The 18,751-nt window shown below is 32.2% G+C and overlaps 1 protein-coding gene and 1 long non-coding RNA gene across 2 annotated transcripts; both read right to left on the bottom strand.

Moving 5' to 3' along the window:
* Positions 1–174: 174 nt before the first annotated feature.
* On the bottom strand, positions 175–17,877 carry LOC134260404 (tubby protein homolog; the record flags this gene model as incomplete). The annotated part of the gene is made up of 13 exons (XM_062742963.1): positions 17,851–17,877; positions 17,524–17,600; positions 16,894–16,945; positions 16,003–16,156; positions 15,236–15,280; positions 13,563–13,724; positions 7,835–8,056; positions 3,517–3,809; positions 2,953–3,156; positions 2,422–2,534; positions 1,240–1,339; positions 1,018–1,116; positions 175–262 (listed from the first exon to the last, which is right to left on the bottom strand). Coding segments are annotated over exons 1-13 (1,636 nt in total), but the record flags the coding sequence as incomplete, so codon positions are not given.
* On the bottom strand, positions 9,593–11,644 carry LOC134260405 (uncharacterized). The gene is made up of 3 exons (XR_009990542.1): positions 10,945–11,644; positions 10,170–10,271; positions 9,593–10,054 (listed from the first exon to the last, which is right to left on the bottom strand). It is a non-coding gene; the product is annotated as an uncharacterized LOC134260405 (long non-coding RNA).
* Positions 17,878–18,751: the final 874 nt, after the last annotated feature.

Here is an 18,751-nt window from a genome sequence, read left to right as displayed (position 1 = left end):
ATAAGAGAAAAAGCGTAACAGACGGACGGACGGACGTACAGCAAGACGGATGGACGGACGGACGGAAATCACGATCACTATATACCCTCCGCTTTTCAAGCGGGGGGTATAATGATTTGTTGCAATATGTGTATTCCACTACTGTGTTGACTTAATTTCATTCTGACAACATACCGTCGTTCCAGACTGGAGTCTTGTTATGGAGTTCCAGTATGTTCTCCATATTCTTCCTCTTGTATCTGTCAATCAAGCCGTCATTGTCCTACAAAACAACAAATCAATATTTATCCTTGTCGGAACCTCATTCATAGTATACCGTTAAGTCCGACTGGTCAATAAATTTCAAAACAAGGATTACATATGACCTGAATAACACCATCAGTTTGATTATCTGTTAAGAATGTAACATCTTAAATAAATGAATTATGATCATTCTAAAATCAGATTATTGAACATCAGCAAGTACCAGGGTAATGAACAACTTTCTACTCATTACAATTTCTCATCATTAGAGATTTTGAAGCCAAAAAAAAATCCAACTTAATTTTTCTTAATTTTTTTAATCTCCCTCTCTATTCAATCACCCTCCTCTCCTTTTTTTAATGCTTCCACAAGTTGTGTATGAGATGGATTTGATAACAGATCGTTTTTAAAAATAGAGGTTTTTCTTGGAGGGCTTGGGTTGGGATGAGGGGGACAATGAATTGATATCATAATGGTTCATCCAGGATTCTTTAACTTTTGTTCACTGTTGTCCACCTATATGACTCATAATTTAAATATAATCATATATAACAAATAGCAATGCTAGTCCCCTACCTCTAAATGTATTTTGGTTCCCAGTAAAATTTTTGAAAAGGTCATAATTCCTTCAAAAATCAGTGATCAAAGGAGTATGATAATGAAATAGTCATATAAAAAATTCAGCTTATGATCTGCATACTTGGTATCCTTTATTAAACAGAGGAACTAATTCATTGGGTTTTGTGCTTGTTCGTTAGTTTTGTTTTGACTTACAGATCTTGGCTTGATGTCTACTCGCTCATGGTCCAAATTCATTCCAGGAATGATAATGGTCATTTTTCTGGGTCCCTTAAAACCTAAGACATTTGTTTCCTGCAAAAAATGAGTCAGTCATAGTCATATCAATTTCATTGTACATCAATGACACATTATTTGATATACAGAATGATATATGGTACATGTTTATTAATGATAAAATCTTCATTTCATACTTACATAAATAATTCCAACTAATTCTTTTCTAGCGTTTTCATAATTGCTTTTCGGGTTGTCACCATTGTCAAACAAAGTGAACTGGGTACCTAATAAGTTGGCCCTACAAAGTACAAAGAGGAATGTAAGATCTTGACAAATCACTTATACTGGCAGTGAAGGAAAGACACCAAAAAATAATTTATTATACAAATCCTTCATTAATGTATCAGACAGAAACTTAGGTCAAGCCCAACTACAGTAGACTGACAAATTTTTGTGACTTCTTTCTTTAATGACAGTTCTTAAGTATTTAGACCAAGGAAATTAATTATTTATTTATTTATATCTTAAAACACTTAAAAGTACTCTAGAATAACATTCTCACTAGCAATATTGAATTTTTGCAATCCCAACACCCTCGCTAAAAATGCCGAAATTAAAATCTTTGCTAAAATTTCTGCTTATATGGCACTGTAAATTCCTACACATATGCAAGGAATTTATTAATGATATGTTATTTTGCAAAAAGCATCACTCGGGAAATAAAATTACTCGCTTTCATTTTTACGGTGTTGAAATCAAAGTAAAATCTCTTAATTATCCACCCGCAAGTCATTGTTCTTGCAATTTGATGGTAAAGAGCCATTTCGCGATAATAAGTACTCACAAAAAATTAGGTATCTACAGTATATCCATCTTCCCAAGTCAAGAGTTTCTAATCCGCTCCGCTCCACATAAACCCTTGACCAAATAGACTAGAATTGATGGGGTTAGAAATGCGTTCTCTGATTGGCCTCATGCTAGTCTGCATGAACCAATCAAATTCATTGTTTTATTTAAACTGAAACTATATCCTAAACAGAAAAAGTCACCAGTTTTAGTCCCAAGGATTACGCCTATATCATTTAATAGCCCACTTAAAAGTTTGTCTCAGCTTTTTAGTTGAGTTACAATGAATTTATTGCCGATTTCCAATATTATCTCGAATTCTCTGTTGAATTCGTTTACGCTGATTGGCCAATGGCAGAGGTCAGTAGAGTTCAAAATATGTAATCTCACAAAATGGTGTGACAGTAAACCCCATCAAACTTAGCCTATTCGGTGAAGGGTTTATGTGGAGTGGAGCGGATCAGAAACACTTGACTTGGGAAGATGTAGTATATCAAACATTTGTAAGCTTTTGACAAGGGAGGTAAGTGTTACCTGAGTTTTCCTACGTAGGCCTCGCCTCCCCTTGACAGATCTGTAGGGTCGGTGGAGATCAGGTAGTTTGAGGTTTTACTCTTCTTCCTCTTCCTACCAGCCAGTAAAAACACCTGAAAAGATAAATACATAATTATGTAGAAACAGTGCAAAGGAGATTAAAGTACCTAGAAACATGAACTCAAAAGCTTATACAGTAAACTTGGATATAACGAAGTCACAGAGACCTATGAAAATACTTCACTATATCCGTAATTTGTTAAAATTATATAGCTGGGTATCCAAGATAACTTCGCTATATCCATGAATTTGTAATCTATGTGTTCATACTAAACGAGTTTTACTATACAAAAACATTGCATACTGCACCAATTTGTGGTCAGGCTAACCCTTTTAATTAAATTTTGCATAAAAGGTGTGTATACCCTTAATTATCTTTACCCTATTATAGAAAACATACTATTTCAGAAAAAAAAAATTGTGATGCTTGTTTAAAACAACCTAAAAATAATCTTGCATTATACCACTAACCTTTTTGCCATCATCTTTCTCTAAATGGAGAAAGTAGGTGGGATAAATTCCTCGATCCACACCTTTTTTGTCTCTTGTGATCCGGCACTTCATGACATGACCTTGAGGGGCTGGCCTGAGCACAAAATCGTCAAGGTTTTCCGTGAGCTCCGGTGAGTAGTCTCGACCCTCGGCACCTCCTGGTGTATCGTCTTGATCATCATTCTGAGGGGAAAAAAATTCAACCTCAATAAGTATTCATAATCATATTACAACTGATAAAAAAATCATGAAAAATATTGTGCAGTTCTAAAAACAATAGACCCTTTCCCGATAACTGCGTACTGCTTTTTTGCAGGGCAAAATGATATAACTTGGTGAAATATGACGTGAAAGAAATTGTTCAATACACATCATTTAATATCTATCAAAAAAAACTTCGCCAAACGTTATTAATTTGCCCTGCAAAAGAGTATGCCACAGTTATCTTGAAGGGGCTAATTCATAAGATTTTTATTATAAATCAATCACTTATTTTGAGATTTTTACTGCTGGGGGACTTGCTGGGTACTACGGAGTACTCACCTCATTGTTGTACGTGGCCATCTGTTTGAGATTTTTACTGCTGGGGGACTTGCTGGGTACTACGGGGGCACTAGTCTCATCCACTCCGTCGTCTTCCTCTTCCTCCTCCGGCTGCTGGAATCCCTGGACCGGATGACTGCCCGCCTTCTGTCGCTGTTTCTGCTGAGCTGCGGGGGGGATTGGTGACCGCCCTCCAGAACGATCGCCGCTGGTACTAGGGGGCGGAGGCGGCCGATTAGGGGCAGGTTTTTTGTTTTTCTGCTTCTGGCCTTTGCTAGGTTTGTTTGAGTTTTCTGAAAATAAAAATTATAATATGGTTTGAGAATGGAATCTAGGATACATGGACAATTCAATTTTCTTTAAAAAATCATCCAAATATTTTGTCCTTAATCTGAAAGTTTGTCTAAACAGCTTATTATAGCCTCTTTATTTTTAAAAGACATTTTGCCCATTCATGTGGAAAATGAAAAAATTAATAATTCTTAATTTTTAAAAAATCAAACAGAAGTTTTAACATGTTAGTATCTAAAAGAAACCAAGGATAATAAGTAACAATAGGAGAAAATGGTACTAAGCTCTTACAATGAATTCTGTTGGCTCATTATCAGATAATGAAAATTTTAATGAATGTAAAAAGAATTTTTAAAAGGTAAAAAAAGGTAAAAGGTAAGCTATTTCTTTAAAAACAGAAGACAAAATTACAGAATCCTTAAAAAAATATAAATTCAAATACCTAAAATAGAAATGCACTCATTCTTGCACACCTTTCTTGTTGAACTCTTATTATGTAAGCTAGTAGGGTAGTATATCAAACAAATGTTTGGGTTGGGAAAGGGGGGGGGGGGCGTCAAAAGTTCACAAGTTCTCTATGTACCAATCAAATCTTCCAAGACTATTTTCTGTTCCATTGAACACTATTATCATAATAAATGCATGATGAAAGCATATTATCCATCAGAAAAATTATTCTGCCAATATCTATGACTATTGTGAACTTAAATAGTGGAAAGTCAGAGTTCTTACAATAACAACTTAATTGTAAGGATTGAATCTCAGCTCCAGTGAATGTATCAAAATAAAATACTCCAAGGTCATCAAAACCCCACCATCCAAAAAGCCAGACAAATAAACCATGTTTGGTAATTATAATAATTAGTACAATTTTTTTCTTGTAGGTATTGAGACTTATAACATTAATAACCAGAATCACCAGATTGCCTGTTACAAGTAGCTGCAAGTCATTCAATGTTTATTACAGTCTAAAAGGTGTCCTACTATACATATACACCAGTATGTAAAAATTAATTTTCATTTTACTTTCAATAAATCTCGACTTACAATGTATAGTGCTAAAACCAGTCCATACTGGTCTTTCATTGTTCCGTAATAACAACAACAATAGCATACGTTATCTTCATCAACAAGTGAATGCCAACATACACTGTTGGCCCAATGTGTTTACATTTTTACCTTCCAGTTGACGAGCCAGAATTTCCTCTTCATCGGGATCATAATGAAATGCTTCGTTAGTCCTGTATGGACTCTTGTAATCAGGAGAATACTGCCCACCCACGGAATTGGCTTCTGCCATAATTAGGTCCCTTTTTTCACTAAACACAAGTCCAAAAGGGCTTTCTGCCTTAGAATTCTCACATTATGAGAAAATCACCAATGGACGACACACAGTGCGAAAGGGTTTTTTTTTAAAAAAGCTTCCCAGTGTGATATTTTTCTTTTGACAGGTGAAGGAACGAGTTCAGAAATGGCTCACTTCCTGTTAATTAGCTATAATCAATTCTAGCAAATTAAGCAGGAATCAATGCAGCTCAATTTATCCAAGCAAGGAAAAAAAACATCAACTCATCCTAGATCAATTGCAATTCAACTTTGCCCCTATTCTTCCGATACTTTTTCCTCATTTAATTTTGTTATTAAATACACAATTGACAAGCCAGGGCATGCTGATCAATGTTATAAGATCTCCTCTGCCAAAAATGGATGTTCACCGAGCATGCATTAAGGGAAAGAAAAAAGGAACCCTTTAATAACAGTTTAAATGCTTTTGGAACCAATTCGATGAATAACGTCACAGTGTGTCGTCTTGTGAAATGTCTATAATATACCTCTGGTAGTGCCTCTCCAAGCAGAAACGCCGAAGACAAAAAAAAAATCTGTGATCTATAATGCTCTGGAAGACGTTCCACAAAATAACGTTACTGAAACTATGGCTTGTCTGGTGATTAACTTGTGACCTTGTCTTGTTTTAATGTGGTCAAGTAAGACAAATATCTGGTGTTTGTTTTTCATTGATAATTGTTTATCAGAGACATTAATCACACGAGTCCAAATTTCATTGATCAGGACAAACATCTAATGTTCAATTACATTATTCAAATATCTTTAGCCAAGCTAGAACTTCAAAGAAAGAAGAAGATTTGCATCACTATAGAAATGATGCACATAGGACAATCAATATTAGAAGAATATGGAAATATCCAGTTATAAAACTTTCCCAATTTGCCAATATTACTTTTGTTTGATTTTTTTGCAAGATAGCATACTTCAGTTTTTATTTTACTGTTATCGAGAACAACTAACATTTTGATCATCACTGAAAAGCAAATTAAAGAGCCAAAAATGCACATACGAAATAAACATTAAAAAAAAGGGGAGATAGAATTGTGTATTCCTGAAGAAAATAGGTCAAACATTTTAGTTTAATCAGTATTCAAACATTCATATCAACCTGTCTCTCACTTAATGTAACTCCAGACTGATAGCTGCCATGTTACATAAAGGAATGTACATGTAAGAAAGAAGATATGCCCTTTTGACCCAATAGTTAAATACCTCCAGTCCTGGACAGGACTCAACTCCATTTGATAACCACCAGTCCTGGAGAGGACATAAGTCCATTTGAGTACCACCAATCCAAAACAGGACATAAGTCCATTTGAGTACTACCAGTCCATGATAAAATATAAGTCCATTTCAATCCCACTATAATCCCCTAAAGGACATAAGTCCATATGAGTACCATCAATCTCCTACAGGACATACGTCTATTTGAACTACTGCTATGGATATCAGGAGACAAACTTATATATTGCATATAGCAGCCATTGTTCGTTTACAAACACATTGCTGCCTAAGACATATAAAAGTGGAATATGCATTCAACAGAATGCTGCGGTATTACAGTGTATACCAGGTCCATCAACCAAAGAAAGGATAGACTTTTTCATTTCACCAATGTAATTTAAAAATAAATTAATGTTAACCTTAATGTCTGGAGATTTGATCTGTATGTTAAAATGTTTGTTCCAAAACTTAAGTATGTAATATACTTGTTAATTTAATGAACAAATAGGCATGTATATGAGATGCCAATTATAATAGACAGACACAGAGAGGTGGATACAAGAAGTACAGATTAACAAACAAAAATTAAAGGGAAAATATACAACTTGCAAATATAGACCACAAACACATAACGATTACTTTTTCTCAGATACCTGAACTACCCACAAGACTTTTTTTTTTAAAATTTGTGTTTTTGTTTTTCACAACAACAATTGGAAAGAAAAAAATTTCAGTATTATGGCTAATAATTATGCTGAATATTTTTCAAGTCTAAGTCACTTTAGGCAAACACAGAAAATACATATGACCACATAATACAAAATAACTTGCCTATTCAGAGTATAAATATACACATGAACATCTGCAACAAGCAATTATCATAGGTTTCTACAGATAAGCAACTAAATGCATGCAAAAACTACATGTTACATCTGAGGACATGGTAATAATAAAGAAAACTATAATACTGTTAGTAAATCCCTCTTAAAAACTGAAAAATACTCCCACCAGAAGTGTTAGTTAGTGTGACCACTGAGATTCAAGTCATCCTCAACTTTAAACTTAACTAAAATTTTTGCAAATTATAAATAATTTTAGGTATAGTTACAGAAAACATCTTCATTTTAAAGGCTATTATTAATTTTTTTTTAATATTATGGCTATTAGTTATATAATTATGAAACCAGGAAAATGTAAATTATATATATTTTTGAATTATATGTTAACTTTATATGAAAATATGAAAATTAAAAAAAAAAATAATTAAATAATTTTCAGCTTTCATCTCAGTAGATCACATGTAGTTCCCTTTTTCCCTTTTAAAAAACCCCCGCCATCATTCAGAACTGAATAAATAACAAAAACTAACGCTACAACTAGCGGTGTTATAAAGTGACATGTTAGCTATACAGGCCCGCAGCAACAAGACACTGGAAGATTTAGGTTCAGGATGTACCTGCATCCAACATTGGGATGTCGTCCACGTCAGAATCGTTGTCCGGCTGTCTGTCCTCCGCCCCCGTGATCATGATCTCGGGGGTGCGGGATCGGGACTGGGTGTTCTTTGATAGGGAGGAGGAGGAAGTATTTGGAGTGAGGGCCGTCCACTGCCCTCCGCCCCCTGATTTGCCCGGGCCTTTCTTGTTTTTGTCTTTCCGCCTTTTGTTTGATTCCTCACCTAATTTTTTTAGGAGATGATCAAAGAACTGAATTTTTTTTCATGTTTTTTAAAGTCACACTTAAGAAATTTTGGAGCCAGAAGTTTAATTCCTAAATAAGTGCTCAATCAACATGCATAACTTTTTTGATGATATAAATCACATACTTCCATTGTCCAAATAAAATAACATAATAAATACATATACATTCCTTATTGAAAAATTACATGCATACATAGAAAGCATATGGGGGGGATAATTTGAAGTTAATTATAGGTTTACAATCATCATGCAATTAATTCTCCTTTTCCTATATTCCCTCCCCATCACCAATAATAATATTAGATTAAACCATATAGAGCACCAAATTTCTTTCCAGAGCTACTAAAAAAGCTGTATTCTGCATTGAAGGTCAGTTTTTCATGACAGACCCAGCCATATTTCATGTTTCAACAGTGTAAATCCTAGCAAAGAAAGTATTCTAAAACCATGATAAAAGCTAGAACTTTAGTCACTGTCATACATGTTCTTAACATAATCATAACAGAACGTAGCTCACTGTTAATCTAAAACCACAGCAGAAATAGCTAGCTTACACCGATAAACTAAAACGATAGAACTTATTTCACTGCTATACTGAAACCATGTAGCAGAACTTATTTCAAATCTATACTAAAACTAATATCAGAACTAGAGCTCACTGTTATACTAAAACAATTGCAGTACAAAATATCTCTCAATCCTAACAGAATTTAGATTCGTAATACACAAATGACATCTGGACCATACCCATATCGAAAATAAATATAAAAATAATAGATTAAAATAATACAAAAATAATACAAAAAAAGTATATTTTTAATGACCAAATTTGGAACCCTTTTTATCTTGGTTCCAAATTAGGTCAAAAATAATACACTTTCTTAGAAATGAAACACAAAAAAATATATTTTTAATATACTTTATTTCTCAGTAAAAATACAAAAATAATACACTTGATGTATTTTTTCTGTACTCTTGTATTTTTTCTGTATTAAATCCTTATCCAAAGTACAAAAATAATACAATTTAGAGAAGAACTAAAAAATACAAAAATAATATAAAATGTATTAATTTTGTATCAGTCTATTATTTCTGTATTATTTGGAGCACCTTGAAAAAAAAAATAGGAAAATAATACAAAATGTATTAATTTTGTATCAGTCTATTATTTCTGTATTATTTGGAACACCTTGAAAAAAAAAAATAGGAAAATAATACAAAATGTATTAATTTTGTATCAGTCTATTATTTCTGTATTATTTGGAGCACCTTGAAAAAAAATAGGAAAATAATACGAAATGTATTAATTTTGTATCAGTCTATTATTTCTGTATTATTTGGAGCACCTTGAAAAAAAAATAGGAAAATAATACAAAATGTATTAATTTTGTATCAGTCTATTATTTCTGTATTATTTGGAGCACCTTGAAAAAAAATAGGAAAATAATACAAAATGTATTAATTTTGTATCAGTCTATTATTTCTGTATTAAAATTGATTTTAAAACAAAAAAAATCTAAAAATAATACATTCTGAAAGATACAAAAAAAAATACATTTAGGAGTTCAAAAAAGGTACAAGAATGATAGACAAAAAGTACATAAAAAAGCTTTAAATAATACAAAGCAGTGCCTAGAAAAGTACTAAAAAGGTGAAAAACTTCTTCTTAAATGCAGCTTTCAATCAGATTTTAAAGAGAAATGGCTTTAGATTACTGATTTAGTTACTTTTTGTGCAATAATCTTGATCTTTTCTGTCTTACATACAGTATTCACTCTTCAATTGTCCTTATTTCTAAGTCATGTTTTATCAATCTTATTGTCTTTGTAAATTGTACATTTATAATGAGATATGAATTCAAAAGTCTAGATCTTCTCTCTGCTTTGGGGTTTCTTTTGCACAGCACTTTACTTTATTGAAGAAGTACATCTCCAGTTTTCTCACTGTCATCCTGCTTGGTCCTGCATAATCTTAGACTACAAAATAGAATATCAAAATGTACTGGGGTATATCAAAAATAGATGCACAGACACACACAAAAAGAAATCTTCACATGATTAGCTGATATTGTCATTTGTCAATGTTACACACCTGTAATGCTTCAAGGGGTAGGGTGGGAGGGTGGGTGGGTAGGTGTCCTATTCCTCTATAACTAATCAGCTTTTCTTCTTTGGCTCTGTAGAGGCACTCAAACTGAAAAAGTAATGATACTGATAAATGTTTTGCAGAACAGGTAGAAATACAGACCATTAAAAAATGAAAATATAAAACTGTCAATACACCTCATTGGAATTGGGGGGGGGGGGGGGTCATTTGATTTGAAATCTTAAACTGATATTGGGGAAGGGAAATATGGATCATCATATATTGATATAAAAAATAATTATTTTGTGCCTAGAATCATTAAATCATATACGATAGGGAACCACACAAACTGTTCAAGTCATTTTTGAAATAATTATAAGTATGCTTAACCATAAATCCATGAAGCTTATTTGCAATGATTACCCCCCCCCCCCTTCACTTTTCAAAATTTAATTGGTTGTATGCCAAGATGATTTTATCTGTTTTTATTCCATGTTTAGGCCTGAGGGATAGGGTGAAATTAATTTTTAAGTCATTTTTGGTCCATGTAAATAATATCATTTGCCATTGAACATGTTGAAAGCCCGTAATTATCCATACAATCCAAGATAGAAAGTAGCATAACAAAACTCTCTTTCGCCACAAATCCAGCATGTCCAATATATCTGCATTCAATTTGACCTACTATGAATTGGTTATAAAAGATATTATTAACATTTATTAATCTACATTTCACATTTTAAAAATTGAAACTACTGTGCTATTTTATGTAAATTCTTACCGCATATGGCGTTGTTTACACCAGGAAAGCCAGGGCATGATGCTTGAAAAACGCCAACCTCCTTCCGTTTTCGCTTTTCTTTGTTTATAAATGTGATCCATGCTAACATGCTGTAGCTAAACCTCTATTTTCTACCAATTTCATCGGCGAATACTAGCTAAATTTTATTAAACATCACCAACTCTCTCAATTCGGTTCGTCGATCTATTTTTCAAAATGGCGTGGGTAAATTACCGTTAACCAATCAGAGAAAAGCAAAGAAAAATTTTAAAATCTGACCAATCAAATAGCTCCTTATTTACGAAGATTGCCGATTTTTAAATATAAAATATTTTTAACAGTCTAAAGAAATGTATTTATGTACGAAGTCTAATAAGTAATATGGAATCAATTTAATAAACCCTTGATCATTACTAGAATAATTATGAGGAATCATTTCTTATAATCGTTATATTTGTTTTTAAGAAATTTTCCGATTACAGATGAAAGATTTCTGGTCAGCGATATTGTTTTGTTTTTTTAATTATACAAGTTGACCTGTAAAGTAGACCATAAAGTTCAAGAAGAAGGATCAATTTAGTGTTAAATCTAAAGCAAAATAACAAGGTATAGAGCCATGCCCCCTTTTCTCGGCGCCATGTCCTTTTTTTCTGACAAAAAATTAATAAATATTCCCAGTGTAGGCAATATTCCTTAGCTGTTCTGTTGATTCAGTGCATACCGATAATCTCTTGTTTACATAACGCAATCAAGTGTGAATTCACGACAGGAAATCACTTCACGCTTGAACGCATCACACAGCCACCTGGCTAATTAACATGCCTCATGCTGTCAGGGTAGAAGATTTAACTTGAGAAACTGTCATTTGATTGCATTGATTATACAAGAATTAGCCCAAGATCAAACATAATTAACTTGTAAATTATCGACTAATTAAAATCAGGATCGTTTTTTTTTAAAACTGAGAGTAGAATTTAACACAGAGTTGAAGAAAAACTGATATTTTATCTGAATAAAAACAACTTACTTTGTACCAAAAACTGAATGTGAAGTGACAAAAGGCTAAAAAACAACAACCTAAGTTAGTTTCAGCTAACATTCTGTAGTGTAAATATCTATCTAACACTGATAATTTAATTAGGAAACCTACTACTTGCACACCCCTTTCTAGACTTGAACATTGTAAGCTCATTTCTTGAAATTTATTTAGGATAATTTGAATATGATTCCTTCTCTGAGTGAAAAAAATGCACATATATACTAAAATCTGAAGAAAACATCGTATGCATGGTAATAGCTAGTTGGGACTTTCCATGTGCACAGGTAAATCACGTGATTTCTGAATTGTAGTATGATGCAATCATTTGTTAGCCTGCAAGATCTAAACACGTGAAAGATGTAAACCCGCTGAAAAGTTAATGTAAACCCGCTGTAAAATCTTCATGCCCAAGATGGAAATATTTCTCTGGATTACCACTGATTGAGATTAACATAAATTTTAGTACCAATTAATTATTTAAGTTCTAGATAATCGGATACCAAGATTCCTGAACAAAAATATATAATATAAATTTTCTAAGTACCGGATATGCTATAAACTTATAAAAAAAAGCAGCAGACATTTTGCAAGGAATTTCTCTAAAATTTATAAAGTTCATAAAGACAAATGTAAATAGAAAAAATGTCTAAATTTAACCCCCCCCCCCCAACAACAACAAAAAGAAATAGAGACCAAATATATGGAATTTTCTGTAAATGTACTAAAATCAAATTTGAGACAAAAAATACTGATAGTCTTTCTGTAAAATTACCAAGTCCAAATTTAATATAAAAATAATACAGACAAACTCTGTAAAATTACTAAGTCTAAATTTGATATAAAAATAATACAGACAAACTGTCTGTAAAATTATTAAGTCCAAATTTAATACAGAAATGATACAGTCTAACTGTATAGACTTTTCTGTAAAATTACTAAGTTCAAATTTGATACAGAAAAAATACATCTGGAAAAAATTAAGTCCTGTAAAAATACAAAAATAATACACTGAAAATAATCTAAGTCCAAAAAATACAAAAATAATACACTGTACAAAATCAAAGTCAAATTTTAATACAAAAATGATATACTGAATTTTTTGTGATAGGAAAATAATATATTTTTTCTGTATTATTTTAAGAAAGTACAAAAATGAATGTATTAAAAGTATATTAAAAATATACTTTTCTGTATTATTTTTTGATATGGGTAGTGACATATTTTGTCCAAATAACGGCAACAGAAAATTTTGAAACATTTAATGTAGAATGCATTTGTTCACTGCATCCTGTTCTCATAATATAAGCTATGAACAAATAGTTTTCTGTTCATGTAGGTTATCAAACATGTATTGAATATACAAACAAACTAATGAAAGTACACACAAATGTGTTCATAGGCAGCTACATTCAAGTCTGAATGAAAAAAAATATGCGATAGCTATATTATAAATTTATGAGATTTAAATTCTTTAAAGTTCCTTCCCTTGATTTTTCAAAAAAAAAAAAAAAACGTCCCTTGCATGGAAAAAATGCAGTCATCCATTGTTATTTTTGATTAAGTGATCTGGTTCCCCTACCTTGATTTATGATGGGAATGTCCTGGATATCGCTATCTGGGTCGTCGCTGTAACTGTCCTCTGTTACGTTGAGGACTGGATACGAGCCGTCGTTACGACGGAGGTTTGGCGAGTGGCTACGAATTTCCTCCTCATCCTCGAAACCCGCGGGACCGATGTATTCTAAAAAAAAAAAGAAATATGACATGAGAATATTTAATTGAAGGTCATCACTCGAATAAATAAATCATGATTAATAACTGTACAAATATCATAGCTTTCAATTCTCATTAAAAAAATAAATTTCATAAGATTTTTTTAGTAAAAAATTGTAATTTAAACCATAATATAGATTCAAATTATAATATTATAATGAAATTTCAAATATTCATAAATTGGATCACTAATTTTAACTAAAAAAAAGAAAAAAAATATATACATTGTTATGAACTGATCCTTATAAGTTTACTGATAAGTCTTATGTGAGTATGCAATATAATACGTAAATATAATATATACAAATACATTACTAAAAGCCTGTTTATTTACTCCTTCCTCCGATTTTTTTTTAAGAAAGAAAATCTCAAAAAAAAGTTAAATTAAAAAATATTATGATTTTGAAGAAATAAAAAACAAAAAGTTAAGTTGATAAGTAATAAAATTTTTACAGTTAATATAATTTTACAGATTAAATTGGTATTATTTGAAATACATGCCTTGTACATGCTTATCTAAAATTTCATATAGTTTAAGACCCTCAGCTAATAAAATAGCATCATTCTGTTCTCGATATCATTCAAATAGAAGGCTTATACCAGGACTATGTTGTCTGAAGATACTGCTATTGGTGACTTGATGATGTATCATACGATGTTAAATTTATGAATTAAAGAGGGATGTTTTTTTTCCTATATATCTGATGATGTGGAACATCAGAGCCATTAGTGACTCGGGTTAGCATCTTGTTAATGTAACCTTTGAGATTTCAATTATTTATGATATTCATTTCCAATCCTATTTGCTCAAGGATGCTTTGTGCTAAGTTTGGTTGATATTGCCCAAGTGGTTCTGGAGAAGATGAAACTGTGAAGAGTTACTGTCAATGATGACTACAAATTAAACAGGCAAATTTCTATCAGAAAAGCATTTGTGCCAACTTTGGCTCAGGTGAGCTAAAAATATTTGATGGCATACAATTAATAGAATGAAATAATAAATCTGTTGCTTTTGAGAGAAAATGACAATTTTGAAGTATTTCAAGTTTTTTTTCTGTTTTGTCAAAGAATAGAACAACATGCCATCATGCGGAGATGCCAATAAATAAGGTTATACCTTAATACTTTTCTTGTCTGTTAGCATGATCGTGACAAAAAAATGAAATTGAGAATTTCTGTGGATGAGCTCTTTCATGCAAAATGTGATTAGATTGTCAAAGAATTATTGATTAAGGACCTTGGAAAGAAAGGGGTAGGGATGGGGAGATGGAGGGGGGCATATAAAACTTAATTTTGAAGATCTGCAGTCTTCAAATGTATCACATATTAATCTATTGAGTACTGGACTATAATTACTAGGCCATTCAAAATAAATGCTACAATGGACTGAAACTTGTTAAATTCATATTACATGGTAGCTTTCATGCTGGAAAGATTTAAGTAGCCAATTCATGCAAGTTCTAATAACATGTCACTTACCATGCTCATGCTTTTCCAGTAATTTCTTTTTTGACTTGTTTTTGGCTATATCACAATAAGAAGTATAATAGCAAAATAAAAACTTTCCAATAAAAGGGGGAGGGGGACAATTTAATTCCCTTCTATAAATTGAAAGTAACTAGGGAAAGATAGGAAAACTGTATTTTAAAATTAATGATAAACAGAAGTAAATCAGTATGATAAGTTATATGTATTCTTGAATTACATAAAGACTTTCCTGTAATACTAAATTTGAGAGCTCTCTTAATCATCATTGATGATGAAAAATGATAATGAAAAATGATGGCAAATTCACATGCACAGTGCTAAATGACAACAGAATTACAAGTGTTCACAACGGACAACACAAGTGTTCAATCGAAACTTTCTTTTCCTAATAATTCCAGTATTGCTGTATGTATATAATTAATTCATTGCTATCTTATCTCTCTCAATACATAATAATGTTAGAGATAAATTAATGGTATAATCATAATACGTAATATCGCGACTACCAATGAGTACCTCGCAGTTATCTAACTTACTACCGCTCTTTTGCGGGGGAATCTACAAAAACTACCTCATTTCAATAATCCATTATAATCTTAGATGTCGTAAATTTCACTTCAAAGCATTAATTAATTTTAATTTTGTAAATCTCATGAAAATATTTTACTTGACAACTAAACATATAGCCAGTTGTGCTCCTCTGTCAATGACACACAAAGCTTTAGACTGACAAGGATCAAGAACTGTTGATATGTTACCATGGAGATTTGTAGGGGTGGACGGTTTAGATCCCACGAGGGGTTGTGTTTCGCTGCGATGTTTGCGGCCTGACGTCGGGCGACTGTCTGGGTTGTGTTGTAATATTCCTAACTGCTGTCTCTTTTTCCGAGCTTGTTCTTCGATCCGCCTTCTCTGAATAGGTAGAAAATATCGAAATTAAGAAAAACCAAACCTCTGCTTCATAGGGATGCTTATATTTATGATCTTCAATCATCTCTTTTGGATCAAAAGTATGTTGTTAGCTGTTCAATCCTCTCCCCCCCCCCCCACCCCCCTCTCTCTCAGAGACACTACTAAGTCCAATGATAAAATGCAACCAATGTCCTACATGCTTGTGGGAGTATGACTATATTTTTTATTCTTAATGCGACATCTGATTTGATCTGCTTGACGGTTGGTCATCAGCAGTGTTTCCTTCATAAATCTCAAGTATATCTCAAAGATATTGAATATCTCTTTAGGTAAGAAGATATTGGCTAAAATCAAGTTTATTTCTCTAATCAAAAAAAAGCAACCCATCCCCAAAATTAAATGTTATGTACATATATATTTTTATATACTTTAAAGTAAGTTGCAATTTGCCTAAAATCACTCTCTGGCAATTTTAAAAATTATTTTTATTTTTAGATTACATGACTGTTTGTTTTATTGCATGCCTAGCAAATTGCAGGTACAACCTTTCAAGTCTGTAATAAACTTTTCAATTAATTCTATTGTTTTAAATGACTTATAGCTTCCATTAGGCATTCAAGTTTTATTTGAAGACCAGAAACTAGCTTTGTTACAAATGTTATTCTAGACAATTTAGTCTATAAAACTTTTTTTCAAAGAAAAATCTCTGTGCTGCCAATGAAAATCACAATACATACCTCTTTTTCCAACTTCTTCTGTTGTACATTGAAGTTATCATGATCTTGAATGCTGAAAAAACAAATAAAATCCTTGAATATCAAAAAATGCTTTGACTATGTATCAGAAAGAGGCTAGAGTGACATATTGTTGGGTTTTGACCCTCCGCCCCCCCCCCCTCCCCACCACTAATCAAATGAAAATGATTTGAAAGTCTTTATCCTCACAATATATGATCTTGATGAAAATAAGATGACGTATAATCACAAATTTTCAAGATGAGACCATGGTGACCTACTTTGGGATTGCAACACCTGACTCTCAACAGAACGTTTGAAATTGATCACGATGTGAAAGATGTGACCTTGACACAAAAAAGAGGCCAAATTTGCTCAGCAAGGCATTCTGACAAGAAAAAAAAGCAGATATACAGATAAATTGTTATCTTGAACCTCAGATGGGACTTTTCAATCAGAAAAACTCTCTTGATCAAGACTTACTAACAGAGACAGACGGGCGGGGAGGTTTAAACCATATAATGGTCATCAGTAGACAGCAAGTTATAAGAAAGATAAACCTTCAGGTGAATTAAACTTTAAGAAGCCAACCTGACCATTATCTAATATCAATTAATGAAATTTACTAATTACCTGCCAGGCGGGCCACTCATTGTCCACTGATGATTCTCTTCAAAATCTTGTCTGCAAATAAAAGAAAAAAAAAAGTTCTATAAATTATCACACAACACAGATAACCGTTTTATCAATATTTTACAAAATTAACTATTTCCTGAATCAATGCTTTCAATAATGGAGTTAAATGAGCATCTGATGAAATCAAACATACATGTACATTTATATAAAAAAACAACTGTTATGCTTTCAGTGCAGTTGGCGACAAAATACATTTAAATATAATGATTTTCCGATGCTTCCATCATACACACTGCCGTAAATTAGTGCCTCAAAGGGAAATACCTTTTTTTCTCTAATACACACTGTCATTATTTTTATAACAATGCACAATAATTGTAACACATCATTATAATAATGTACTGTACTGCTGAATAATGGTTTTCAATGAGATTAATGTTAGCTTCAGAATTTGTTGTTTAGCTTAAAGTACAAAAGCAAAATCAATATGTCTCAGACCATAAAGAAGGTGAAAATTAAAATCTAGTCTAAAAAAAAGATGGGGCAAATACATTCTGTTATTTTTCTTCCATGTTTCCCTCTACCATCATGCCCCCCCCTTCCACCCCAGGTATGAGGGCACGGACGCATGGGATTCCCAAATAATTTCTAGCATATGTCACCGGTCCTTTAAATATCAGATAATTCCAACAATGAAACAGTACTAAAAATAAATACTAACATTTTTTCAGTAAACTTATAACTTACTTGATTTAATCAAGGCAATATGCCTTAATTTTCTTTCAGTAAAAAAAAAATCAATATCCTTGTGTTAGAATAAAACCATACACTGAATTAACACACTTTTTAATTAGGTCACTTCTAATTTCCCAAGGCATTAAGGCAAGTTCCCTGTTCAAAGTAGTTCTGTTTAAATAACACTGCAATAAAAATTGTACTTTTTATATACAATGTAGTCCATGCTTTTTCTTTGATGCTGGCCCTTGCAGAGAAAATGTTTATTGCACAGTTAAACAATTATAATCAATTTAATTAATCAGCTCATTATTTGATTACTTCAGCTAATGCACCTGACAAGTGCCTCACTTTGTGTTCAGTGGGTGACAAGTCTCATTAATTACTGAAATAATTAACACCTACTAATTAATGAACACCTATCATTTCCCAGTTGTAGACTAAAAATTTACCCTTCTTAAATTAAAATTTTTCCTCTTTCATAGATTAA

Source organism: Saccostrea cucullata, unplaced genomic scaffold (genome assembly GCF_032062105.1).
Source record: "Saccostrea cucullata isolate Sc308-1 unplaced genomic scaffold, CSIRO_AGI_Scuc_v1 ctg13127, whole genome shotgun sequence".
Taxonomy (NCBI): domain Eukaryota; kingdom Metazoa; phylum Mollusca; class Bivalvia; order Ostreida; family Ostreidae; genus Saccostrea; species Saccostrea cuccullata.
The sequence above is the reverse complement of the archived record's forward strand: the minus strand, read 5'-3'. Positions and strand labels throughout refer to the sequence as shown.